The sequence below is a fragment of the Abrus precatorius genome, unplaced genomic scaffold, assembly GCF_003935025.1.
Source record: "Abrus precatorius isolate BTA unplaced genomic scaffold, Abrus_2018 Scaffold8, whole genome shotgun sequence".
NCBI lineage: Eukaryota > Viridiplantae > Streptophyta > Magnoliopsida > Fabales > Fabaceae > Abrus > Abrus precatorius.
In genome coordinates, this window is record NW_020874428.1 from 23,653,797 (window position 1) to 23,681,539 (window position 27,743).

Genomic DNA, 27,743 nt, shown 5'->3' on the forward strand with positions numbered 1-27,743 from the left:
TTTAAGCAAATTATTTTATCTTAAGTGAATTTTGTATGTTTGAAGATATGAAGGCTGAGTGTAGAGAAAAGAAATAATTAAGAATGTATGTAGATAAGGAGAGCGAGTGATATAGTAATGACGGTAAAAAAAGATGAAATTGAAGAGTTGAGTATAGATAAAAGAGGAAAAGATAGGGTTCTTAATTTTTTAGGCAAATGTTATTTAAATGAATTTTCTTAATTCTTAATTGTTATCGTGGGTATATCTAGAAAAGGTTTGAAAGAGGGTTTAAAAACAAGTAACAAAAAAAAAAACACACTACAACATATTAAAAGGAATAATGTTAAATTAATTCATATTATAATTTAAATCACAACCGAAGGTTTATATTAAAATAATAAATAGCAACTCAGAGTCAATTTAAAATAGTAAAATATAGTTAGAGATTTTTAAAATGGCCACATAATCTTCAAACACACTTTTAATATATACAACGATAATTATTTTAAGAATATTTAAAAAAAGATTTATGAATTTTTTTTTAGACAAAAGCATTTTTAATAATTATATATTAATAATATTTTAAATTTATTTATAAATTAATTTTTATTTAATGTATAATTTAATGATTGATATAATTTATATCTTTTTAAGTTGATGATTTTTTTTTTAGTTTTCCATTTGGTTGCATAACTGGATGTGGTAGATGAATTTATCATTAAAAATTATTTGTATGCACAACAAATCAAACTCAAAATATTATTTAAGATATACCTAAGTGCCTGTTTCTCAAATTAACTTGTGTTAGTAAGTTAATGAGTTTTTTAATATCTTAAATATTAAATGACATTAATATCTTAAAATATAAAATATTGTAAAAATATCGTGTGCATGTGTCACTATATTATTGAATATTTTATAAATGGTAATAATGTAAACAACATTGTTACTTAAAAAAACGTTTCATCTACGGCTTCATTTATTAATTTTGGTATAATTAATTAAAATGTCATTTTCATATATTCAATTAATAATGATTCATTTTTTTTATTATAATAAATAGTTTTACAAATTTAATGTAAAATTTTTTGTTTTAAAAAACTAAGATTAATAAAATAATTTATGGTTGGAAAAGACTGAGTTCATTTGTTTCAAAATTTCATGAAATTTTTACTTTACTTTAAAGTAAATTAATTTTAAGAATTTTAGCGTCTTTGTTTAAGAATTTTCAAATGATTAAAATTTTAAATATTTTTGAATAACCAAAAAACTATATTTTGAGAAAAAAATTTAAATGAAGGTACCTTTTAAAAATCGTAAACAAAGAAAATAAAATTTTGCTTTTCATTGAATCTCTAAAACATAAACTATATTTTAAGTGCAGTCTAAAAGATAACTTTTCTTCAATTCGAACATGGTTGTTTTATATGTGATCTAAAAAGAAAATTAAAAAATTTAATAAATGGATAAAAAATTTTAGAAATAAAATTAACATAAAAATTATTTAGTTAAAAATACAATATTTGGGAAATAATTTTTGAAGGATAAAAGAACATAGTTTTTAATTTAAAAATAAAAAAATATGTCATTTATAATAATAAATATATAATTAATACATTAAATTTGTGTTATTATATTAATTTATATATTTGATTTTAACATTATTAATTTTAAATATATTTATTTAAAATAAAATAATTTACTTCCTCTTCAAAATTTTTTCTTCTTAAATAAATTTTTAATTATTTTATTTTATTCCCTAGATAAAACTAAATTCTAGAAGAATCCTAATTGGTTGGATTTTAAATTCAAAAAGATATGTTCAGAAAAAAATATAACAAAAGGCAAATCTGAGCCAAAACTGTTGAATTATTTAGAAAATTTAATTAAAATTCGTGGATATTATAGGATTTTTATTACATTATTATTTAATAATGTAGTTTTATATCAGCAATAATTATTGACTTTTATAATAACTCAGAAGTTTTCTCTAGGAGACAAAATTATTTATTAAATTTAAATATATTTTTAAATAAAAATTGAATAATTTTGTATAATTATTATTATAATATACATATATTCTAATAATTGATTATAATATATTTTATATTAATTAAATTAAACAAATAGATAGAATTTTTAAATTTAAAAAATATAAAAATTCAAAATTTAAATTTTAAAATATTTGTATCATTAATGACAAAATTTGTAATTAAATATGATTGCATTAAATAGATTTATTTTATATTAAAATACATATTTTCATATGTAATTAAACGTAAAAGGATAATAAATTTATACCCTCTCACATTGGAGAGTGAATTACGCTTTTAATGTAGATGAAAAGTGAGTTACATGAGATAAATTAAATTTACTAAATATATAACTTTTTAGAGTTATAACTCACAAATATATATATATATATAGCAATAAATTAATTTAAAAGATATATTTATCGTGTATTTTGATTAGTTGATAATATAATAAACAATATTTTATATTAAAAGCACATTAAAAAATTTATTTTATTAATTTTAAAAATAATTTTACTCACTATAAAATTAATTTCTATAACTTTAAAAGTTACTTAAAAGGTAACAAGAACATACAAATTAATTTTTCTTTTTGCAATCAGGATTTTAATGAAATTCAAACAAAGCACAAGGTATCGCTTAGGGATTATCGCCATAGCCAGAACATAATTTTATAGCTATACTTCGCATCATTGAGGGGTAAATTATTTTGCTAAAGCTCTAAGAACTCGCTTACCATCTCAGGACTGCTGTGAGGAGTTGGTCTTTCAAACCAGAGGTATTGTTTTGTCTTATGTTAGATGTTTCTTTGTACTTGAGAATTTTGTGAAAGATGTTTCCTAGCAGGTTGAGAATATTTCTTATGGAAAAACTTTGAATTTTGATAAGAACCCTTATAAATTGTTTGTGTTTTTTTTTTTATAGAAAATTATAAACAAATATTTAGAGAAATTTTAAATAAAAAATCTAATTGCATTGAAAGACAAACTGATTTTACAAATAGTGTCCATTTAGTATGTGATTTCTTTTTTTTTTTTCTTTAGTATTTTGTAAAAGATCGAGTGTATGTTTGTTCTAACAAATTGAAGTTAATTTTGGTGGACAAACTCAGAAATTTGATAAAACTTACTTTAATTGTTTGCGTTTTATTGAGATTTGAAAGTATTTTCTCTGTAAATAATTTTTATAAATATTTCAAATGAAAACCTAATTGTACTCAAAGATAAACTATTCTGATAAGTAGCAATTGAGTGCGAATTGATTTGTGATTTCCCAATTCTCTCTTGCGTGCTTCACACAAAATCATATGTATGTTTGACCTAACAAATTGAGGTTAGTCTTGATAGACAAACTTTGAATTTTGATAAGGACTTACTTTAACTATTTTGCGTTTTTTTTTAATGGATAGATTTGATAGTGTTGCTATCTATAAATATTTTATAAACAAACTTAGTTATAGTCTAAGACAAATTAGTCTAACAAAGAGTAGGTTCTTTTTTATTTTTATTCTTAAATTCTCTCGTTCAATATTCTGCAAAGGGTTGTGTGTTTGGCCTAGTATATTGAAGTTAGTATTGATAGACAAACTTTGAATCTTGAGAGTGACATCCATTAATTGTTCGTGTTTTATTTTTATTTATTTATTTATTTTATTTTTTTTTTGAGATTTTTAAAAAAGAGGGAAAGAAAGAACGAGAATTAAAACATTCTTTAATGTGAGAAACTATGTTCATAAAAATTCTCATTTTTATTTAAAATTTCTTAAATTAAGATTATTATCAAATTAGTCTTCTCTCTCTTTTTCTTTAAACAAAACTTTGTTGATACAGAGATTTAAAATTGTTTCATCTCTAAATATTTTACAAATAAATATTTAGAAAATTATCAAATTAAAAGTTTAATTACAGTCAAAGATAAATTAGCCTAACAAGTAACGAGTACCTTTTAATTTGCGATTCTCCAATTCTCTCGTGTAATACTATACAAAAGATCAAGTGTATGTTTAATTTAATTTATTTTAAGAAACTATTTCTTAATTTTTTAGAAAACTTTTAAAAATAAGTGATTATATCTCAAGATCAAAATGCACTATTTTTATCGTGTATTCGTGATGCCCATTAAGCTTTTTCTAAAAAGCTTGATTCTAAGCTCTATTTTGTTTTATTTTCTGTAATGTACTTTTTTCTTTGTTAGTTCATAACTATTTTACATCATTTTTGAATTCCTTCCTTCCATTATGACTTGGTAAGTTTAATTAAAATCAAATATTTTTTTGCTTCTTCGTGAAGATGAGCATGGAGAAAGAGCTATCACAGGGTATACACAATCCTCTTGTTAGTCTGCAACTGAATATTCTTCATGCTGAAGGCATTGATGAACCCAATCTTCACCCTTCTGTTGGCGACAGGAGTTATTGCGTGGTCTTATGGGTTATGCCTGGTAGAGAGTTTTATACAAACACAGTTATGGGAATGTTGAACCCTATTTGGAACAGTGAAGGTGTCATCTTTCTAAGGAATTTACCTGATAAATATACATTCCTATACTTGGAAGTTTTGAGGCTCAATTCTGTGACTGATCCAGGAACCTCAAATGGGGTAGTCGTTGTAGGGAGAGCAAAGATACCATTGCCAAAGAACGTTAACTGTAAAAAATCAGGGCGCTTTGGATTGGTAAGGGTTGAAAGTGGACGATGCAAGGCTGAAGGTCACATTATACTTTCTATGGAACTCAAGCGGTGCAAGAATAAATAGACAGATGCTATTTCAATGCTCTATGAATCCCCTAATTAAAGATAGTTATGGTAATGATTAATGAACTTTTTTCATTTTCTTTTTAATTTCTGTGTTATAATTGACTGGGTATATGGTCATTTGCTTATGTTATCTCCATCAAGGAGTTTTAAAGTTAGAGTAAGTGCATGAAACCATAATTGGATTCATAGTTAAAGGGTGGATCTCATGTATGATTTTATGTGTGCAAGGTTTATACAATGCGTTTTTAACTATAGTTTTCATTTTGCGTTTCTTATCAGTTTGATTCTGCAGGTTTTCTTTTTGTATTTCCTATTCTCTCTTGCTAAAGTTGTTCCATCGCTCCACTAAACCACAATGTAAAACATGCATCTTGCCTACACAAGAACTAGAGTGTCTTCAGATAACTGCTTATTTAAACAATTATTTGATAATTTTTTTTAAACAGTGAAAATAACTTATCAGAGTCTCAAAATGTTTTTCATAAACAGTTCAGAAGGTACCCTAAACATGTAGTTGCTTAACTGTGACCACCACAACCCCTAGTACTGTGTTCTGTGTTTTTAATTTTCAAAATCACTACTTATGCTATGTTGGGATAGGGAAAGAAGGAGAGAGAAAAGAAGTAACAGGAATTTGGGATTCATCTAAAAAGAGGAGTAACAGAAGTTCCAGCTACTCTAATTTTGTATTTTTCACGTTCATCGACAAAGAGAGATTTGAATGTAATTTAAAGCATTGGCATATCTTTATTATGGTTGATTGCAACAGAAAATCATGATAAATGGATTGAAGTATGCTTAAAGCACACTCAAGTAGAACACATCGATGGTAGTTCTTTTTTAATCTTTCATTGGTTCACGTCAGTAGAAATTAGTGTTTTTAAAATTGAATCAGTCATTAAACTAGCGAAAGATTTGTTCATTGATTTAAGGTTGAGTCGAAATCAAAGTCAAACCAATAACAATAAAATATATATTTTTAATATTATATAATATATTAAGTAATAAATTAATATAAAATTAAAATAATAAGTTAATTAAAATTTAAATTGATATGAAACAATCATATTAATATTTTATAAGAAAAAATCATAATAGATATTTAAATATGTAGATATCATGTATGATTTTTTTTTAATATTTTAAAACAAATTAAAAACAAAAGTTTATATGTATTTACTAGTTAATTAGAATACGCTAATTGCATAAAAGACAGGAAGAGTTGTCTGGTTGGACCAATATTGTAGCAATTACAGTTGGATCTAACTCTAACCATACATGGGCCTTGTCGAGACAAGAAACCGACCCATACAATTTTGTTAAAGGCAAAAAAATATCATTCCTTCTGTTTTTGGTTCCTTTTAATATTTTACTAATTTTATAATTTTATTCTTAATAATAAAATTTATTTGAGGAGTATATGTATGTTGGGTCGTACGTCTTTATTAAAAGTTCTAATGCTTCTCTCACAAGTATATCTCCACGAACTTCTTTTTTCCAACATTTGATCTTATCAGCTTGCGAATTTCTCTAAATGGATTGATTGATGTCTATATTGGATATCCACATCTCAATTATTTTTTATTTTGCATTAGGATTACCTTTACATTTTTTTTGGTATGGCTAATATTTATATAATAAAACAAGTTCGCTGATGTAAGTGATAAACATGATAAAAATTGTAAGTTGAAATTTCATTATCACTGTTAATAAAATAAAAACAGAACAGGAGAGGATGATAGACTATGGACGTCTCTCACGGCTCTTTAAGGCAGAAGGGACATTTTGGATCTATATATATTTAATGGTAAAACCTATCATTTCCCCGTTTTAGGATTTGTAAAACAACTATTTGAAGAATATTAATTAAAAACTTATAAATATAAATATTTTATAAAAAAGTATTAATTTATATATTTTTATCATAATTTTTAACATTTTTCAATCTCTTAATTAATTTGCTTGTGCCATTCTATCATTATGAAAATTTAAAACTCAGTAAATTTGAGTTAAAAAATTAAATATTGAATACAAAAGAAGTAATGTGGTGTAATGAGAGAGAAAAGCTCGAAATTACAACCCTTTTATCAAGATTCCCCCCTTTACGTAATGTTTGACACATCTTCTCGTCTAAAAAAAAACCAACAAAATGATTGAAATTACGACCCTTTTATCAAATGCTCTTCTACCGCAGCCCATTAAAGTTGGGAGACCATTTTTTTTCGGTCTTTATATTTGTATTCGACAGGCACAAGAAACACTAATCCACAACCTTTTCACAAGAGTGCAGTTTTATTCATGGGACTGAAATTTGATTGATTACAATGTACCTGCTTAAAATGGGAAAAACATGTGTTCCAACAAAATCTTATATTTCCAAATGTACCTTATCTTATGCTTTCTGTATTGGGTTATCAATTCCAGTGAGAATGTTTTGGGTTGCCCACTTAGCAGACATATTCGTCAATAATATGAATCAGCATCTTATCGTTGTTCGGCTTTGACTATACTACTGGGTGTTTGATTCAGTGCCAAGTGCACAGAGCAGACCAAACTCTAAATATACCCAATTATTTGGGGACACAGATAAACTTGGCTTATCAACTAATCGAGTGTTCAAATGAATTAATAATCCCATCCTTTCAGTACATTGTACTCGTGAGCCAACAATGACACATTTTTTGTGTGTTTTTAACCCAAATATTATTAACAAAGAAAAGTGAGATTTTAGACACTCATACAATAAAGGAAACCAAGAGGATAATATCAAATATCAATGCAAGAGAAGATTAAATTGAAGCGAATAATATGACTATAATACCCGACTTGATTTTCCATTAATTTCAAAATAATTAATCATTCATCATAGTCACAGAGTTCGATAAGATTATAATATATTATAAAAAAATTTAAACATTTAATATAATTGCATTCATTGAAATAAAATAATTATATTTTTATGTTATGAATAAAAATTTAAAAAAATATTTTTAATTTTAATAAATATAATTATATGTAATTAAATTATTTTTATTCTATTGGTACTTTTCATTCAACTTAATTGAAAATACTAAGAGATGAGGATAAAATTGATAAGTAATAAATAATAATTTCCTAAATTTTAAAATGAAAATGATTTAAAACAAACCACGATTCCTAAAATAATAAGTATTTCAGAATAAATAAACCATTCATATGATTTTTATGTCTAATTATAATTAGTTTAATCTTAATTTTAGATACTCTAGTTTTGTTACCTTGTATAAATCAATTTAAGATGATGTATTTGGTGTTAATGTGGACCATGCTTTGTTGGAGATAAATTCAACTTCAGTGTATGAATTAGTACAATTATGTCCCTAAAAAGACAAGATTAGTTTAGTTCGAAAGGGAAAATGGTTCATCTAGAACATCCTAGAGGAACTCACACGTACAACTCAAATAATAGTTTTTATTTGATAAAAAAATGACATTAATTAATACATTTTTACCTAAATTTGAGACTTTTGATTAAATTGAAACAACTTTCGATCTATTAATATATGTGTTTAAGTGATATTTTATTTTTTATTTTAATATTTAATACAATATTATTTTTTATTTTTATAATGATGTAGATAAAAAAAAATCAATTAATTCCATTTTAGAATAAAAAAAAAAGAGAAATCTTAAAGTTACATGGCTATTTACAAAAATTATACAACTACATAAAAATTGTAGTAGAATAGTTATTCAAAATATCATTTACAATATTATATATATATATATATATATATATATATATAAATCAATCAATCAATAATAAATAAAAAATTATATTCAATGCTATAGTATTAATCTTTAATAGTTTAAATAAAAAATTTATTTCATAATTTTTTAAGTATATTTAGATATACAATCTATTTAATTAATTATTCAATAATTTTTAAAAAATTGATAGTTTGTGCTAAAAATTAAGGTTGAAACTTATTAAAACAAATTATAAATAACCTATAAAAAATATTTTTTATAATTTATTTATAAATTTGTTCAAACAAATTTAATAATTTTAGTATGTTTTAGAAAGTTTGTGCAATAATAGTCTCTTCTCTTATTCTACATTGTTGTCAGCTATTTACTACCATTTTCTGGATCAATAATAATATGACACCTAAGGAATAATTTCTCCTTGACCACGGCCCATGGGCCCATTTTTCTCTCCAACAGTGATTTCATCCTCCGAATAACAACGACACCTTTTCTCTACATGTCCTAATTTCAAGTGATGGGAACACTTACTTCTACCAACATTTTCTACTTTTAAATAAATTTTAAAAATTTAATTACTTATAATAAATTTAATTTTAATTTTAATGTCAAGTGAGCTATTCAAAATTTTTAATTATTTGATATTTTAATCGTCATATGTATAACTGCAATGTTGATTTACTATAATAATTTGGATTATGAAATAAAAGATTTAATAATGAATTTGATATTTTTTAAAGATGATAACGAAAAAAATTTAAGCATAATTTATTTTAAATAGTTAGTTATATTAGTTTATTACTAAAAGAATTTTATATACATAAAAATTTCAATTTAAAATTTTATTTAAATAATATTGAAATTTTTTACTCATCAGACTAACTTCTGTTGATTTAACAAAATTTATTTTTATATTAATAGTTATTTTTATTATTTAAGATTTATTAGTTGAAATAAAATATCTTTTAAGTTATTTTAATGAACTAATAAAATAAAAGAATGTTTATTAAAAATTTTAAATAAATATAAAATTATAAAAAATTCATTATTTTAAAATAAAACATATACAAAATATTAGAAGAGAAGGAGAAAAGATCAAGATACTCTAGAAATAATTTTGATAAATTTATTCTATTTAATAAATTTTATAAACATTAAATTTGACCAAATTAAATATTAAATTTAAAGGTAACATATATTTAAATCGATGAAATAATGCTTTAAATTTTTTTTATTAAAAATAATTACTATTAGCTTAACATTTAAATTTAAAATTTTTATAAATAGGATAAATTAAATGTGATAGTGGCACTTAGTTTCTATTTATCCTCTCTCTTCCACGATCATTGTTGGGAAGACTTTTTTACGTGAGCATATTAGTTATAAAATTAAAAAGAATGTTGTAACATATTTTTTAAATATATTTTTAATTAAAATTTATAAATATATTAAAATATTAAATTAAGATTAAACTTTATTTAATATTAATTGAAAATTAAAAATATATTAAAAAGTATTTTAAAAATCATGTTATTCTAAAACTAAAGAGTTTACACATTTTAAATATGAATTTTTTAAAATAATTTTAATAAATGCGAGATGTAACACAATTATTTGTGCTAGTGTTAAAAAAGTCAAACGAACAAAGATAAAGTTAATGTCACAACTTAGAAGAACAGATACCTAAATAATAATAATAAAAAAAGGATAGAAAATGTCAATACAATTAGATAATATAGAACATTTTAAGCTTAATTTTTCTAAGTGATTTATACATCAATTTATTTTCTTATATATATATATATATATTGCTAAACTTAACAAAATAAATATTTTTAATTGCATTCTTAACTCTGTACATAAGGTTAAATATTAGTTAAATAAGGTTTTATATATTTAGAATTAGAAACACAATTTTTCTAAAGTCACTTTCAATTCAAATGATATTTAATTTATTTTAAAGAATAAACTTTAATCCTAAAATGATACTCTAAAGTTTAGCAGTTAGGGAAAGTATGAAGCTAAATATAATAATTTAAAACTTAATATTGTTTAAAAAATTATTTTTGTTAGTATTAATTTAAATTTTTGTTAACTATTTATTAAAAAATAATAAATGCTGCATAAAAAATTTAAAATATCTTATAATAAGAACTACTAAACTTTTATCGAAACTACCTTAAAAAAAATGGATTACTATGATTTTTATAAATTGATTAAGATTAAATTCTTCCAATGAAATGACTTTCTTTTATATACGATGATATAATTTTTGAATTGAAATTTACTTAAAGTTTAAGTTTAACATTAATGATCTTTCAGTTTAAACGACATTAATCACCTTTTCAATGTACAGTAAAAATAGTACGCGTCCCTGTGAAAAACATAAGAGTTGGCGATCTTTCAAAATGCACTATTGTGTAATTTTAAAAAAATTAATGCAATAAAAAATATCAATTAAAAATTTAATACTTAAAATTTTAACGTAATATACTTTCTTTGTTTTAAAATATTACCTATTAGCGTTGATAAATATAGATTGAAAAATTATTAATTGATGTGAAATGTTATTATTTCTTGACTAAAATAATATTCATTTTAATTTCTTCTTATTTTATTTAGTTAGTAGAGATCATTTTAGATTTATGACATCCTACCAATTATTCAATAAAGATATGAATATAAAAAATAGCCAATCCTTAAATTCTAAAGTGACGATAATTTAAAAACAACGAGAAAGTCTACAATTTTGAAACAATTAAAAAACGTGTACACTAAAATTTCAATAATTCATTTTATAATCAACAGCATTACTTCAAAATTTATCTTCCAAAAAATGTGTCCCATTCTTTAAAAGGATTAAACCCGTGTCTAGTTTAGTAATTTTTTAAAAAAATATTAAATTTTACCACCTTTATACAAAAAAGTTTTTAAACAAATAGTAAATATTTCTTAAAAAAAAACTCTTTCCTAAATATACAATAAATCCTAAAGCATGTTTAAAATAAGAAAGTCTAATATATAATTTAGTTTCTAAAATTATTTTATTAATTAATTTTTTTAACAAGCGACTTTTGTCATTAGTTTTTTTAGTGAGTCGCCGTCCGTCATGATTTTAGTTGTGATAAAAAGAAAATTTCAAAATGTAATATTTTTTAAATTTAAATAAAAATATTTTTAAATCATTAAACATAATTAAAGTACATATCTCAAATAATTTTAACTGCAAAATAACTTAAGATTTAATGTTTGTAAGCACTGAAATGTTCGGCGGACAAAAATTTTGCCCTAAATACTTTCTCCAAGACCTTGAAAAAATTATGTTAGTTGTTAGTTGAGTTCTGTGATAAATTTAATCAACTCATGTCACATCTAAAATAAACTAAAATTAACGTCACAATCTTTGGCTGTTAACAACAACAAATTCATATTTTCTTGAGAGACCAAGATTCGATTATTTAATATTTTGGGTTGCAAAAGGACAAAGTTCATCTCCCCCGAGGCCACAGCCCAACCCCGTTGAACAAATAAAATGGCAATATATAATTATTGGGTAGCCTTCCATCAAGCACTAGGGTAGTGTACACAGTAGAGAGTTATTATTTACAAGGCAATTGCAACCGTGGCAACATACACAATGCATGCATTTAGAGGGTGCATGCGTGGTTGATCCTATCTTTTTGTCATGACATGACGATAAATGTTTCATTGTGAGATGACATGCACGAAAAAACAATAATTTTTACAAAGGCTACATTGTGCATATCCTAGCCATTTTTAAGACTTGGAACTCTAGCTGCAGCTGCAATAGTCGGTGGGTGGTGACCGTAAATGACCAAGTTCATGTCACGAAAATTCATCATTAGTATGAACCATGGAAAATGGCCATAGCATATTATAGGTGGGGAATCTACGCCAAACACAGACCAAATTTTAATGTATTCTACTCTCAGTTGACCATGCACACTCTCCGACCTTATTCAACAAAAGAACTCATCAACATTCATCATCATTACAACTACCACAGACGAAGAGAAACCAATTACTCTTTCTTGTTCTGTTCCTTTCAATAACCAGCTGCCGCCTATACAGAGAGAAAGGCTCTGCTTTTCCTTTCCTAAAAAATAAAACACAGTTACTTCTTGCTATTTTTCTTGTTAATTAGTAAAATATACTAATAATTAGGTGAAGCTATGAAACCTCACTTCCGGAATAAAATGAAAGAACCATTTTATGCAAAAGAAAGCAAGAATCCACATCCTAATTCTCAATAGTAATTAGATAAAAACCTTTGTAGCGGTTTCTACTAGATAAATTAATGGTAATTTATGAGAATAATTCTATTTTATTAAAAAAAAAAAACTTTTACAAAGACTAGTTCAAACTAGGCTTAATTTTATAATTAGAAAAATAAAAAGGAAAAAAATTATAACTAAACATTTCAACGAGTCCATACAAAGGATATTTTATCCTACTAGTTCAAACTAAGCTTAATTATTCTCACCCTCACTTTATTATTTCTAAGAAAACTCTTATTATTTGTGTACAATTTATATAATGTGCTATCTATTAGGCTATTTGATGTACGTTGTAAGGCTCTGTTTTTTTTTTTCTTCAAATTCTTATCTTACTTTATTATATATCTAAACCACCAAACTAGTCTTAGTACTTATTATATATAATAAGAAAAATAATATTATTTTGTTGGTCTCCGTGTCTAAAAGCCACATTGAGGTCAAGAAGCATTTGAGAGTGCAAAACTCTTCTACCTTCCATGTATTACAAGACCCAAACTCAATTCATTATTTTACTTGAATAAAAAACATTAATTTGTAAGTTGAATCTTGGACCTACAGGCGTTAATGGCACACTAAAGTTACATAGACACCCCCCCCCCCAACCCTCCCAAAAAAAATGCCGTAGTTCATATTGTTTAATAAGCTAATTTGATACGCATTATTCAATCGTCCAAAATTTAAGGACAATATCATCTTTAGTATTATCATCCATGAATTGAAAAATTATAACAGAAACATTTTTATATGAAATAAAATAAAAAATTAATTTCATTGTTGAGAGTTTAAAATATAAAAAAGTTTAAATATTATGCGCCATCAACTTATTTTACAATAGAATGTCCGTGAATGAGTATCATCTCGTTAATGAATGAATATATAGTGCACTGGGAATCAAATAATAAATACTAATTTTAAAAGCTTTAAATTAATAAAAGTAAAAAGTTGGTGTGTCATTATTCTCACGTGTTGCAATCTTTCTCCCATAGCCAAATGCCCTAAATTGAAGTTCGTTGGTGACCATCGTGCCAATGGAAATTAACGATCCCCTCGTTGAAACTGGGAGTTTTACTATATTTTCTAGCAATAGAAGTTCTGTGCTAATGATTTTATGTCTCAACATTTTTGTCCCTAATTAGACTATGTTCATGTAGTATTACGAAGAATCCCTGCAATCTATATTTCAAGGTACGAATAAAGTTTTCATGGTTCTTATTAATTCATCCGCAGCGACAAATAAGAGAAAGCAAAATTGGTTTAGGTACAAGAAAAAGGATGCGTAAGACGAACAGCAAAGAAGAAAAAGAAAACCTTTCAGTTGACAAATTTTTAGCATCGATATACTGGGTATAAGGAAAAGATCACGTGCATAAAATTGTTTGTCTTTTTTATTACTAATTAAAAATTAATAGATTTAACACTCTAGAATATCATCTACCATTTCCATGGCGTAGTTGTTTGGTTATCTAAAATCCTTACGTGAGAAATGGAATCAAGCCATATTAACGGGACGTCAACGTCTCATCGTTATATATATATAAAACTCAAAACTCTTATGCATGTGCTACTTCTAATACTTGAGTATGAGTTGTGAAGCTGAGTGACCCATGGCCGGCACATTCATTATTAAACCGAAACATACTATTGAGCTAATAGTAATGTGCAAATTATTCTAGTTGCTTCTGGTGTCAACTTGTTTTTGACATATGCTGTCACTTGGTTTCATTATTTTATCCATTTTTTAATATATTCAAGGATATATAATAAAAAATTGTATCTAATACTATTTTTATAAAATTATAAGATAATGTTTAATTTAATATAGTATAATGTTAAATATTATAATTTTAATAAATATTTATTATTTTTATTATGTACTCTTAAACACATTTTTAAATCCAAAAAATATTATAACAGTTAATAGAGTCAAGATCACCTAGGCACAAGGTTCATGAATTAATTACCGGCCAAAACATTGTTTTAAAGTACAAAGATTCGTCCACCTGTGTCATTATGCCAACTGGCCATTTCTATTTAACCACGTTATCAATCCAATGGATTTCTTTAATAAAAAATTACTAGTTTTTTTATATTAATTTTTTATTTTTTATAAAATATTTAAAATTTACAATATTTTTGTTATAAAATATTTTTTGTAATGAAAATGTCAAAATATAATAAACACTTTTACTTTTGAAAAAATTAATTTTAGATACTTAAAATCAGTCTTAAAAATTAATAACAATTTTCAAAATTTATATTTTGCATTTTATTTTTAATATTTTTTATTTAAGGTAATGACATAAAAAATGATTAAATAGTTTCTATAAAAATGAATGAACTGGTGCAGATATAAAAAGATATGATATGTTATATAATTAATACATTGAGTATTTGAGATTTAATTTATTTATGCCACCTACGTATATACGGTCCCCCTAAAGAAGAAGTGGAGTAATCCCAAGGGTTCATAGCATTGTACTTTAGTATAATTTTTTTTCATGGTAAGCTTTGCACTGTCACACACCTGGCAACTGTCAAGTTCACTGTCACACATAAAACCCAGAGAACAGATATGGTTGGGCCTGAACTGTGAGCCACGTGGCTGATTCCAAGGTACATTGTAATCAAAATGGCTAAGAGGATCTCAGAACTTGGACAAATCCCACTGTCCACAGTGGCAGACCACATTATTTACCACTCTCCAGTCTACTGTTCATGGTTTACTCCTCCTAATTTTTAAACTTCAATGTTTTATATAAAAAATTAAAATTAATTAATATGCTAATTTTCTATTTTATATTTAATCTATTTGGATTAATCTTTTATTATAAAGGAGCAATACATTAATATATTGTCTTTAGTCAAACAATTAACTATAGCACAGACCAAAATGTGGTACAAGTTGATTTATATAAGTAATTATAGGAGTTTTGTAATGACAATCTTGAGCTAGTAATAATTATTAATATGATATATTATGTATGCTGATACAAACCGACAAATCAGAAATGGCGGTTGTGGAGATTCTGAGTAGTTGGTTTAACTAAACTATTTTCTGCATTCAGATGATCCAAAACCTAAGTTACTGAAATATATTAATGATAGAAAGAAATGAAGGCACAGACATAAAATAAGGCTCAAGTAGCCGTAACAATATTTGATTGAGGATGTGAGACAGTTCAGAATTAGCTCAACAGTTGAGATTCTAAGGAGCCGACCTTTTTGGGATTTGAGGAATCACAGCACACATACAGAACGCTAATAGTCGGCGCTCCTCTTCCTTTTCTTACCTGTAAGATCTCTTTTTAATCCTTACAAATATTTATTATAAAAAACATCTTATGATTATAAACATATTTTACATTTTTCATTTCACTATATTCGTACCCTTCATTTTTTATTTATATATTATTTTAGTTATTAATTTTAATTAAATGCATTAATTTTTTTGTAAATTTTATTTTATTTAACATAAGTGTACTATAACTTCGGGACATGACAAAACATTGTGGTGAAAGAAACGCGAGTCACTGGCCACCTTGGAGACATAAAAATACAGCAATATGTGTATGTGAACAGTATATGGGTGCAATTAGAATTGTTTGTCCTGATAAAAATGATTAATTAGTTTCAGATTGCGAAGAATTTTGAAAAGAAAATATTTGAGTTGGGGAGGAGTTAGTATTTGGGAAAGAAAGAAGATGACGAAAGATAGGGTGAAGGAGGAGACAAATGGGATCAGCGATTGCAGTGCATATATTTGCAATGTGTCCTTGAAGGTAGACCACCCACCACAGGGTCTGCGATACTCCTGCGATTTTAAGAAAAATCTGGGAGATCCATGGTAATCTCCAAATTTGCATCACATCTTTTATTATTATTTCGATTTGGGATTTCAGATACTTGTTTTGCCTTTTACATAACATATCCAAATCAAGTACGTCCCCGTTCCCCCCTTTTTTCCGCTCACTTTCTCTTACTAAGTTCATTCAACCTTCCCATAATATCCACCGCGAGACAATCCCACGTGTATGTATACAAAATAAATAACAATCAAAACCTTTTTTATCGTTATTATTACAATTATTTTATCTCCAATTAATTAAAATCACAACATGCTTTTCAATTTATTCACTGTATACTCCACATTCCAAACCATGTCTTTCAAAACCAAAATTATTTCTTTTAATTTCTAATATGCGTATATATATAAATATCCATGACATCACATTGATGTTAATTTTTAATTGCTCAAGTAACAATTGTTAACGAATTATATCATTTGACATCAATTTTTTTTATTAAGTCTAAAATCATGTTATGCATTTTATAATTAAAGGATTACTAAGATCTTAAGTGATTGAGAATTCATAATATTTTGAAATTTAATCTTAAAAAAATGACATAATTCGAATTTAAAGACATTTTCATGTGCGAAAATCATAAATAATACAAAACAAATCTTGACGAATAATTATACTAATAACCAATTGATGGTTTTCGTCAGTTTCTTTCTTTTTTGATTCTCTAATTTATTATTTAGCCTATGAAAAGTGTAAGAAATTCGTGCTATTTAACAATCCTCTTTCATGTGTTTATTCACACGTCACATAATTTATTTTTTTGCCAAAGTTTTCCACAATGAATTAAAAATTTATTAATTCTTAATATATCATCAATTCCCATTATTTTTAATATATGCAAAAGAACAGAAACAGTAAAAAGAATAAGAGACAAGTGTCTTTTTGCATCTTAAGTGTAGCTATCAACTTATCTTTAAAATTAATCAGAATATAAAATGAGTTTTATAAATGAACCATTTTGTTTGTTTCACACATTTCACATCAAAAAGTAACCAAAGCAACCGGAAAGGCTGATCGAAACTTGAAGGTTAAAATTAGGAATTTATTATCAAAACCACTGATAGGAGATGGAAATAAATAAAATATAGAACGCAAACAGGACTCAATCTGACCACTCTCACTCGTCAGCAAGAGATTAAAAAAAAGTGTCAAATGCATGAACCGAACACCATTCCCTGAGTTATATATATGGGAGTGCTCTCCCATCCCATCCCATCCCACCCACTACTACTCACTTGCCAATTACGCACACCACCAGCAAGTGAGAAGAAGGGACAAAAATCTCTTTTATCCAAACCAAAATGCCTTCTTCTGAAACCACCATAGTCTCAAAATGCACCGTATTCCCAGACCGAAAGTCCACTCTGAAAAACCTCAAACTCTCAGTTTCGGACCTCCCCATGTTGTCCTGCCACTACATCCAAAAGGGATGCCTATTCACCCAACCTTCTATCCCTTTCCACACTCTCATCCCTATCCTCAAATCTGCTCTCTCTCGAACTCTCTCTCTCTTTCCCCCTCTTGCCGGCCGTCTCACCACCGATTCCGATGGTTACGTCTACATCACCTGTAACGATGCCGGCGTCGATTTCCTCCACGCCAATGCCACCGGACTTTGCATCTGCGACCTATTGTCCCCACTCGACGTCCACGATTCCTTCAAGGAATTCTTCACCTTCGATAGCAAAGTCAGTTACACCGGCCATTCCTCTCCGATTTTGGCCGTCCAGGTCACCCAACTCGCCGATGGCGTTTTCATTGGCTGCGCCGTCAATCACGCCGTCACCGACGGCACCTCCTTTTGGAATTTCTTCAATACCTTCGCGCAGGTCTACAGAGGAGCCAGTAAGTGCCTCCAAAACGTCCCGGACTTCCGCCGCGAGTCCGTTCTAATCTCCGACGCCGTTCTCCGGTTGCCGGAGGGCGGTCCTTGCGTGACGTTCGACGCCGACGCGCCGTTGCGAGAGAGAATCTTCAGCTTCAGCCGCGACGACATTCAGAAGCTGAAAGCCCGAGCAAACAACCGCCGGTGGCCGGAGAATAACAGCGCCGCTGAGTTGATGGGGAAACAGAGCAACGATCCTCACGTGAAGGAGAACAGTAAAGTCGTCACGATTCTCGAGAACTGGTTCAAGAGCACAGTTAATTCAAAACAGCAAACGGTCACCGAAACGGTTGAGATTTCGTCGTTTCAATCGGTGTGCGCGCTGCTGTGGCGCGCTGTCACGCGCGCGAGGAAGTTTCCAGCGTCCAAAACGACGACGTTTAGAATGGCAGTTAACTGTCGCCACCGGATAGAACCTAAATTGGAAGCGTACTACTTCGGGAACGCGATTCAGAGCGTGCCTACTTATGCTTCTGCGGGCGAAGTAGTGTCAAGGGATCTACGGTGGTGCGCGGAGCAGTTGAACAAGAACGTGAGGGCGCACGACGACGCTATGGTGCGGCGCTTCGTAGAGGATTGGGAGAGGAACCCGAGGTGCTTCCCGCTTGGGAACCCCGACGGTGCATCGATCACTATGGGTAGTTCACCGAGGTTTCCAATGTACGACAACGATTTCGGTTGGGGGAAGCCTATGGCGGTGCGGAGTGGAAGGGCGAACAAATTTGACGGTAAGATTTCGGCGTTTCCCGGTAGAGATGGCAGCGGAACCGTTGATTTGGAGGTGGTGTTGGCGCCCGAAACAATGGCGGGGCTGGAATCTGATCCCGAGTTCATGCTATACGCCACGAGGCAGTCATGACACGTGTCGTATCGCGGTGCTCCCAGCGTAACTATTTGATCCACATGACGTGTCAGGTTCTCGTTCCAACGGTGATGATTTGGTTCCGGACTGGGGGCTGTATCCTTGTGACATAATGTTGTATTTTTTAGCTTTTTCTATTATCTACTTTTACTTTTTGAGTATGATGTATTGTTTGTCATGTGTCTACGTAAGAAACAATTTCCTTTAGTTTTGTCTTCCACCATTACATCTGTATCGTCACTGTATTCCTTTTTTTTTTTAGAACGAGGGACGGATTTAGAAAATAATTGAAGGGAGAGTCCAAGAATAAATAAATATTGTAATAAAGTATAAAATTATTACCATTAATTAATTTTGTTTTAAGAGTATATAAATGTTATTTTTATTTTTGAAATTATTATCCCTGGTCAGTTCTATTTTTGACATTAATGGTGATATGTGTTATTCAAATTAATTTAATATACTGATACATACTTGGAATTATATTAATTAATAAATACTGGAATTGAATAATTAATTTTATAGTTTATAAATTACAATCGAAAAGAAGATAAAATATTGGGAGTTGGGACTCGGCTCAAGTACTGCCGTACTAGAGACTACAAAGGCGTGCTACAATCCCTTTAGAGACTTGACCGTGGAAGTCTTCATTTTCCCGAACAGCTGAATCTAGCGCTTTTATTTTGATTCTATCCACCTTACCACTTGATATGTGCTCAATGTCAATGTCAGGCTTATAGGTGATTTATATCAACCAAATTCAGATGTACAAAGTTTTTGGACACACAACAAGTTGCTCCACTTTCCTTCAAATTATATTTGTAGACAGTGCTGTCCCTTTTCAACATTTGACTGTATTGGATTATCTGTGTTTCTCTTTATTATTGAGAGAGAAAGGTAATTTTGTTTGAACTTGTCGATTTTTATAATCTATAATTTATATGATACATAATAAAAAATATACAAATTAATAATTTTAATCATTTTATTACACTCTATTATAATCTTTATTCATTAGTATTATTTTGACTCTTAATCTCTTTAAATAGTAAAAATATTTTAAACATACAAAATTGTTATTTTTTTTCTCTCAACAAATAAATAAAAATAAAGATAGTGGTCTGTTTCATCAGAAAAGGGCCGAATGAGACCCCAACATAAAACACAGTAACGGACAAGGACACATATAAGCTCTGACATCCACATTGGAAAATAAACAGATACAGAGAACGATAATATGGGGTTAGGACAACAACAAGGTTGTTAGTTGGAGGAAATTTTAGAAAAACAATAAAAAGATAAATAATTAAGTGTTCTATTTAATTTAATTTAAATAAAAAATGCCAAAAGAATTCTTATTGGTCACATCGCGCGGTAAGAGGCGTTTTGTCCTTTCCTTGGCAACAGTGGCATGACATTTACGTATCTGCAAAAGTTACCTGTAACCTGTAGGTTTTGTTTGATTTTGGTGAAAAAAGCTTGAAAACAAATTAACAAACAAAAATATATAAGACAAGAAAAGTGTTAGGTTTCGAAGGGATAATTAAAAATTATACCGGCATTTTTTATATCTTGTGTATTTTTACTGTCAATTAAATAAGTGAATACAAAATATTTTTTCTTTTTATTTTTGTTACCTAAACAACAAAGAGTAGTTAAAGGCCCAATAGTTTCACATCTAATATCAATGTACTAAATCACTGAATTCTATCAGTCCATAATATTATTTACATTAGTGAAATCGTATTTATACAATTAAATTTCATTTTTATATAATAAAAATAGAAAAATAGAATAAAATACAAAACAAAGTAACTAATTAATAAAAAATTCCAATTAATGTTATAAAAATATATTTCATGAATAATATAATTACAGAGACATTGGGCTTTCGGGGGTAGATGTCTCATAAAATGGGCTTGGCTACATGCCGTTAGAATGAATCGCGTGGGGTCATGGAAGAGAAAATCTGAATGGGTTTGACCAAAAACAAAAAAGGAAATGCTGAATGTTCCACGGTGCATCATTTTGATTCTGAATATCTGCATTGCATACAACGTTCTATGATTTCGCACGGAAATTTCCGTTGATTACGGTCAAAGCACATCGATTTATCTCATGTGCTATTAATAAAGCTGACCGTGCCGACCAAGCTAGACTTCACCAATTTTTGTTGCCATAGAACTTGTTCAATGTCTCCAAATTTAAAGCTACAAAAGAAAAACTAAAATTTTATGATTCTGAAGTTAAGGTATGCCGCAAATTTAGAATGGCTGGTGTTAGTTAGGGTTCTTTTATATAGAAAAAAAAAGGGAGAGAAAAATAATATAAGAAAGGTGAAAAAAAAAAGGAAATAGAGACTATTCATTAGTAATATAAGACGAAATAAAATTTGAAAACAACAATATAAATACTTAAGATATTTTAATGATGTTTATTACAGTACTCTTAAATTTGACGAGACATTAAATATATATTTTTAGTTTATATTAAAATATTAAAAGATGTTTTTATTTTTTTAAAATACTAACTCTATTATTTATTGATATTAAATTAATAATCATAATTATTAAACGTGTATGAAAATATAAAATAATCTGTCATTTTATGAAACATCGTCGAAACCTATTTTAACATGTACCATTCTCAAGTCATTTTCACTCCCTTTAGATCTTTTTATATATTAGAAAAATGACAAAATAGATTGGGACAATCAATAAATATTTATCGAATAGCTAAATTATAAGATTAATAAGTGTTAAAAAATAAAGAGCATGTTTATTGTAATTTTTAAGTGTTTATTGACACTCTTAATTTAATAATTAGTGTCTTAATATTATGTCTTAATCAAATTTAATAATAGTGAATTTATGTACTAAGTAAGGATTAACTCGATCTTCTGTCTTGGTCTTCATCTCTGGCCCAAACATTAGGGTCAATCCACTTGAACTCCCTCAGTTTACCCAACACTTGTTCAATTTCACACTCGCCTAACCCAATGCAACATGCGATTCAGAACAATGAAATTCCTAGCTAAGAATGTTGGTGGATATAGTGGCATGTATGAGAAACACCAAAAGTCTTAAAGTAGCTAAAGTTGATGGGAGTTTCCTTCTTAGTTACACCCTCCCAAAGAGTTAGCGTACAAATAACAAAACTTGAAGAGGCTGGCATGTGTCCATGGCAGCTAAGGGGCCTATAGTAAAGCCTCTGGTCGTAAATGAAGTTTGGGCCTTCTGATGCATGAAGTCCTGTCTCATTTTAACTTTGTCAGACCTCACACCAAACAAAAAAATGAAAACTTTATATCAGACCAAGTCCTTCTGATGATAATTCAGTGGCATGAACTACTTTAGGACATCTTGACCAAAAAACTTAAAAAAAGAACTGCCTAGTACTTAAGCTCCATAACTAGAGTTCGAATACTAAGTTTAGCAAATGTTCACATTTTTCTCCCACATTCTTGTGACAATTTTTTTAATGTTAAATATATATATAATTTAAGTATAAAATTTAGACACTTAAATTTTTTAACAATTTTTCATAAATACAATATTAATCAATTCGATTGAAATTTTTATTAAAAAAATAAATTTTTTTATTAAAAAAATAAAATGAATAAGAGATTATTTGTTTTCTATTTTTTTAAAATTTATTTTTAAAAGTCAAAAAAATTATTTGTTAGCATAAACTTTATTTTTATTCTTATTTTTCTTAAAATTAATTTTCTAAAATTTATTTTAAATATAATTAAAAAAATTAAAAACCAAAATAAAAAACAATTCTTAAATATTTTATTATGTTACTTTATTTTAATGAATATTGTATTTTTAAAAATATAAATAAATATTAAATAACATATTTATAAATTATCAAACTATATAAGATTTGTTTTACATAATTATAGATTTAACGGTTGAATTAATTAATTTTATAATATTTTTTTTAACTTTGAAGAGGAAAAAATATTGTAATATATATTATTACTTTTAATTAAATTGTATATAAATACCGTAATTATTTTTTCTTAAGACCGCAATTTTCACCAAAGAAATTTAAAAAAAAAATCAAAACATATGAGACTTCAGAGCCTCTAAGTTAGCCAATCCATCACCACATTAGTTGGTTTCTTTTAACACATTACTAAATTTAACAAATTTAACACTATTAAATTTTAGTCTAATTTTTAAATTATTTTTTAACTTGTTATTCAACATTTCTGTCTTATTTATTTATTTCATATATTGTATATAATATAATTTATGAAAATTTCAATTTAATCTATATAAAATTTAAGAGGATCCTCGTAAAGTGAAATCATAGCAATAATATTTATTTAACTTTTTAACTCGAGGAAGATTACCCATAGTCAAAATTTATATATAATATTTTTAAGAAAAGTTGTAAACTTTTAATACGTTGATGTTATTAATTTTTTTTTTAAATTTTTTTTTACTATTTATTTAATTTTTATCATTTGTGCAAATTTAAAAAATCGTACTATTTAAACTGGAGAAATAATTTCCGAAAGAAATTGGGAGATGGCCAAAACATAGCCCACCATCAACGGCGACGTTGACGAAGAGTTCAACATCGGGATTGCTTGTTTCTTTGATATAAAAGTCTGAAGTTGTCAATTCACCATTTGACTTCAATTAAGACCCAGTTTCTGATATTTTAAGATTCGGCATCTAATGGGTATTGTAGTTCTGTGTTTCATTTGTTATGACTCTTAAAAGTTTGAGTCTTAGCTTTTGAAGCTGATCGTGGGTAAGAGAAAAGTTGAGAACTTTATTTATAGAATAGCAACTGTTCAACTATTGGAACAATCGGTTTTATCAAAATGAGGAAGCGTCAGGTTTTGAAGCATTCAATTGCTCTTGTAAGCGTGATGGTGTGTGCTTGCTGCCTTTTGATTGTGACTGTGACATTTCTCAAGCTTCCAGAGGCCCCAACAAAGAGTGATAAAATGGGGTTTTACCCAATAATCAGATCCAGAAAAGTTTATCTTCAAGATGTGAAGTTGGGCAAGTTTGGGGAAATGATGGTAGATATGTTGCCTCAAGATCTTGCTTTTACTATTTTTGTTCCTTCTGAGGAAGCTTTCAAGCGAGATCTGCGTATGTTGGTGAATGATAGTTTGAAACCAGAAAAGTTCAATGATACATATGCAATTGTGACTCGTATATTGGGATTCTCAGCTGTTCCTCGTGCACTTTCTTCAGCTAATGTGCAATTGGGTCAGCTTGTGTCCTATGATTCATTATCTGGGTTTCCCTTGTACATCTCAAAAGACATCGATGGAATGTTGGTTGTTAACAGGATTCGATCAGAGATAGTGGATGTTAGAAAGAGGGAGATTGTTGCACATGTCATGGATGGGGTTATTATGGATGCTGATTTTGAGCAATCGGTTCTAGCTGATGATGATACAGAGGAGGATTGATTGTATTCAGGTTTTGCCCTTCAATTTTTGGCTTCATATTTTGTTGTATTCAATTGAGGCTTGTACATGTAAAATTGTATGTATTATTTTACTTTTTCTTTAAAATAGTTGAAGGTAAAAAGGTTTTCATTTTCTAACAGCATATGTTGAGATATATTTACTTACGGATCTTTGGTGATGTTCCTGTTCCATTCCAATCAATTTTTGTTTCATACATACACGTCCGAAATATGAATTTTGATTTTCATATTTCTGCTGAGTAGTTGCTTAATAAATACTTATGGGGGCTATGTTGTAAGATCTTGTTCCCCATGTAGATATTTTGCTCAGAGAAATATTTATATTTTCTGACGTATTTGTGTGTACATATATTTTCAATAAATCAGAATAATAACCAGAAGCTCAATCATTTTTCACAGCTGATGAAGCTGTTGCAATATAATTACTAACACTGAATATAATTAGTTATTCTATCCGCCCATCCTTTTACACACCTTGTTACTTTCATGAATACACACACATATGGGTTTTATCATCATTGATGATAGAATCAGAGTTACAACAGTAGGGATTGATATGAATGAACCACATGCGGAAGGAACAAAATTCATAGGGTAAAAAAATCGTTGTGACATGTTACATGTATTTCCCTACACCATGCAGGAATGCTCATGTCATGACCAACACAAAAGGTCGCAAAGGTGGAATTGTCTTGGTCCATGTATTGATTGTATTATATGACATTGCCCATAGAGCTCCCAGCATCACAACCCTCTCAAACCTTAACTTCCAGCTGCACTAGGTACAGTCACTGATTTTGAGTCTTCTGCCCTCTATGTTCCTTGTTGAGTATCTCATATGATTAATTCCAATGTTAAAAAGACAAAAATCACCCAATTTGCAGCATGTTTAACTTGACAAGCTTATCTGGTCTATCGAATGCCTAGATACTAAACTTGAATTTAAGTGAAGTTTAATTAATTCGAAATAAATGACCCCTCGTTAATTTACTGAACCTCGAGAAACAAAGCATTGTGAAACCCAAGGGAGGAACCCCAGCATATAAAACTAATATCAGCGAAGAGTGATAGGCAATACTAGCAGCATGATTCCGTAGTGTATCTGACCTTGTTAATCAAGTTGTGGAGTGCAATTACACTTCTGATGAGAGATGATAGGTATATTACCAGCATCATATCATTTGTTTTCACTACACAATGAGGACACGGATCAACAATCTAGAAAGGACATTGCAGAGAACTATGACATTCGTACTTAACACTAGTTCACATTCTTGAACTACAAAAGCCTTGAACAGATCAGTCACATCAAGATTTGGCAGCAGGTTGAATACATCCTACCAAAATAAACATGAGATGGTGAAACACAGTAATACCGTAATGGAGTAAACCTGCCAAAAATAAAAAGCTTCTCCTCATGTAAGACAGAGAACAGAAAAATAAGATTATTTCATGTAATATTTTTCCACTCGTTAAATTCAAATGATTGATTTAAAAATCCAGTTCTAAGCGAAGCTAAGTGATGTGGATAGACAGAAAATAATTTAAGCAAAATTCATGGACCATCTGATAACAGTAAAAGAATCAGCAGTTACTAAGAAACAATGAAAACCAAGATGACACAGGATCTCATGGTTTAAGGGAAGCTTTCCATCAATTACAAGATCAAGGTAGGTAACTTCTTATCTCGCTGAGTCTTGCATCCAAACGCTTCAAGGCTGTGAGTTTTGCACTTACCTGCATAAAACAAATTAAGAGGTATGAACAAAAGCACCTCTGATCAATTATATACAAAGCAGGATTTGAATCATAGCTGCAACAATGCATGGCTTGATCATGCTGATTTATCTTGTTTCATCATGTTTATTACTAAGGATTAACTCCTGGTGGGAACAAATGTCACGTGCATAATTGCAAATTATGATAAGAAATTAAGAATAACAAAAAATATTATCGAGAGCTAGCCAAACACTTGTTTAGGGATGATATCCATAATCAAGGGGTCACATCCATTCTCACTTTCCTTTTGCTCTCAATCAATTTTTTTTTTTCTGTACAAATTTTTAATAAATTTTAATTAATAATAAAAAATATTGTAAAAATAAATTGAGCCGTTTGTCAAAAGACCTAATGTATAATTATATATTGTCAGCCTATTTAAATAAATAAAGTAATAATTTGATATTATATATTTATTTATTAATGTTTAAATTTATATATATATATATATATATGTATATAAAGCTTAAGCTCGTTAATTTAGAGGTAAAATTTTGAACATATTTAAAAAATTATAAAATAAATTTTAAACAGACTTATACATTAAATCTTAAAAGTAATTTATATCAAATAATAAGTCAAATTCAAAATTAAACTAAATTTCGACTTATAAAATTTAACTTGTCTCAGCCCATTTTTAGCTCAACGTACGTGTTACCGACGTTCTCTTTCTCTAAATAATAAATGACAAAACTTAGTTTAAGTTCTTTATACTTTTGTTATGAATTTTTTCTTTCAAACAAAAACACGTTATATTTGTTTTACGATAAACAAATTCCATTAAATATGCTTTATAAAAATTTAAATAAATATATATAAGTCATTGTTTAATTAGAGAACATAAAAAAATATAAAAAATTGATTTACATTTAAAGAAAAAAATTATAAAAATATTTAAAATTGTATATAATATTTCAAAATTTGAATCGAAAGATCCAATTAAAATGAAGCTCAAGATTGCTTCTTTTGTAACTAATTGAATATCTTTGTTTGTCAGGTCAGGGTTCTCGGGACATTAGAATGGTAGAGGTGAATATAATGAGTCTGCAGATAAAATGAGTTAATCCACTTGA

The 27,743-nt window shown here is 28.0% G+C and overlaps 3 protein-coding genes across 3 annotated transcripts; all 3 read left to right on the plus strand.

The window, feature by feature from the left end:
* The first annotated feature begins 4,303 nt into the window (after positions 1–4,303).
* LOC113874487 lies at positions 4,304–4,768 on the plus strand. The gene has a single exon (XM_027512708.1). It carries the CDS (start codon positions 4,304–4,306, stop codon positions 4,766–4,768), a length of 465 nt encoding a protein of 154 aa, XP_027368509.1.
* A 13,055-nt stretch (positions 4,769–17,823) lies between these two features.
* On the plus strand, positions 17,824–19,785 carry LOC113847289 (uncharacterized acetyltransferase At3g50280). Its single transcript, XM_027476290.1, has one exon. It carries the CDS (start codon positions 17,980–17,982, stop codon positions 19,420–19,422), a length of 1,443 nt encoding a protein of 480 aa, XP_027332091.1. The 5' UTR covers positions 17,824–17,979; the 3' UTR covers positions 19,423–19,785.
* Positions 19,786–24,058: 4,273 nt separating this feature from the next.
* Positions 24,059–24,871, plus strand: LOC113848298. Its single transcript, XM_027477754.1, has one exon. The coding sequence runs from the start codon at positions 24,269–24,271 to the stop codon at positions 24,869–24,871; it is 603 nt and encodes a 200-aa protein (XP_027333555.1). The 5' UTR covers positions 24,059–24,268.
* The last annotated feature ends 2,872 nt before the right edge of the window (positions 24,872–27,743 follow it).

Bases quoted from the DNA above. Each gene is read 5' to 3' on its own strand.
- LOC113874487 (XM_027512708.1), top strand. From the start codon at position 4,304: ATGAGCATGGAGAAAGAGCTATCACAGGGTATACACAATCCTCTTGTT.
- LOC113847289 (XM_027476290.1), top strand. From the start codon at position 17,980: ATGCCTTCTTCTGAAACCACCATAGTCTCAAAATGCACCGTATTCCCA.
- LOC113848298 (XM_027477754.1), top strand. From the start codon at position 24,269: ATGAGGAAGCGTCAGGTTTTGAAGCATTCAATTGCTCTTGTAAGCGTG.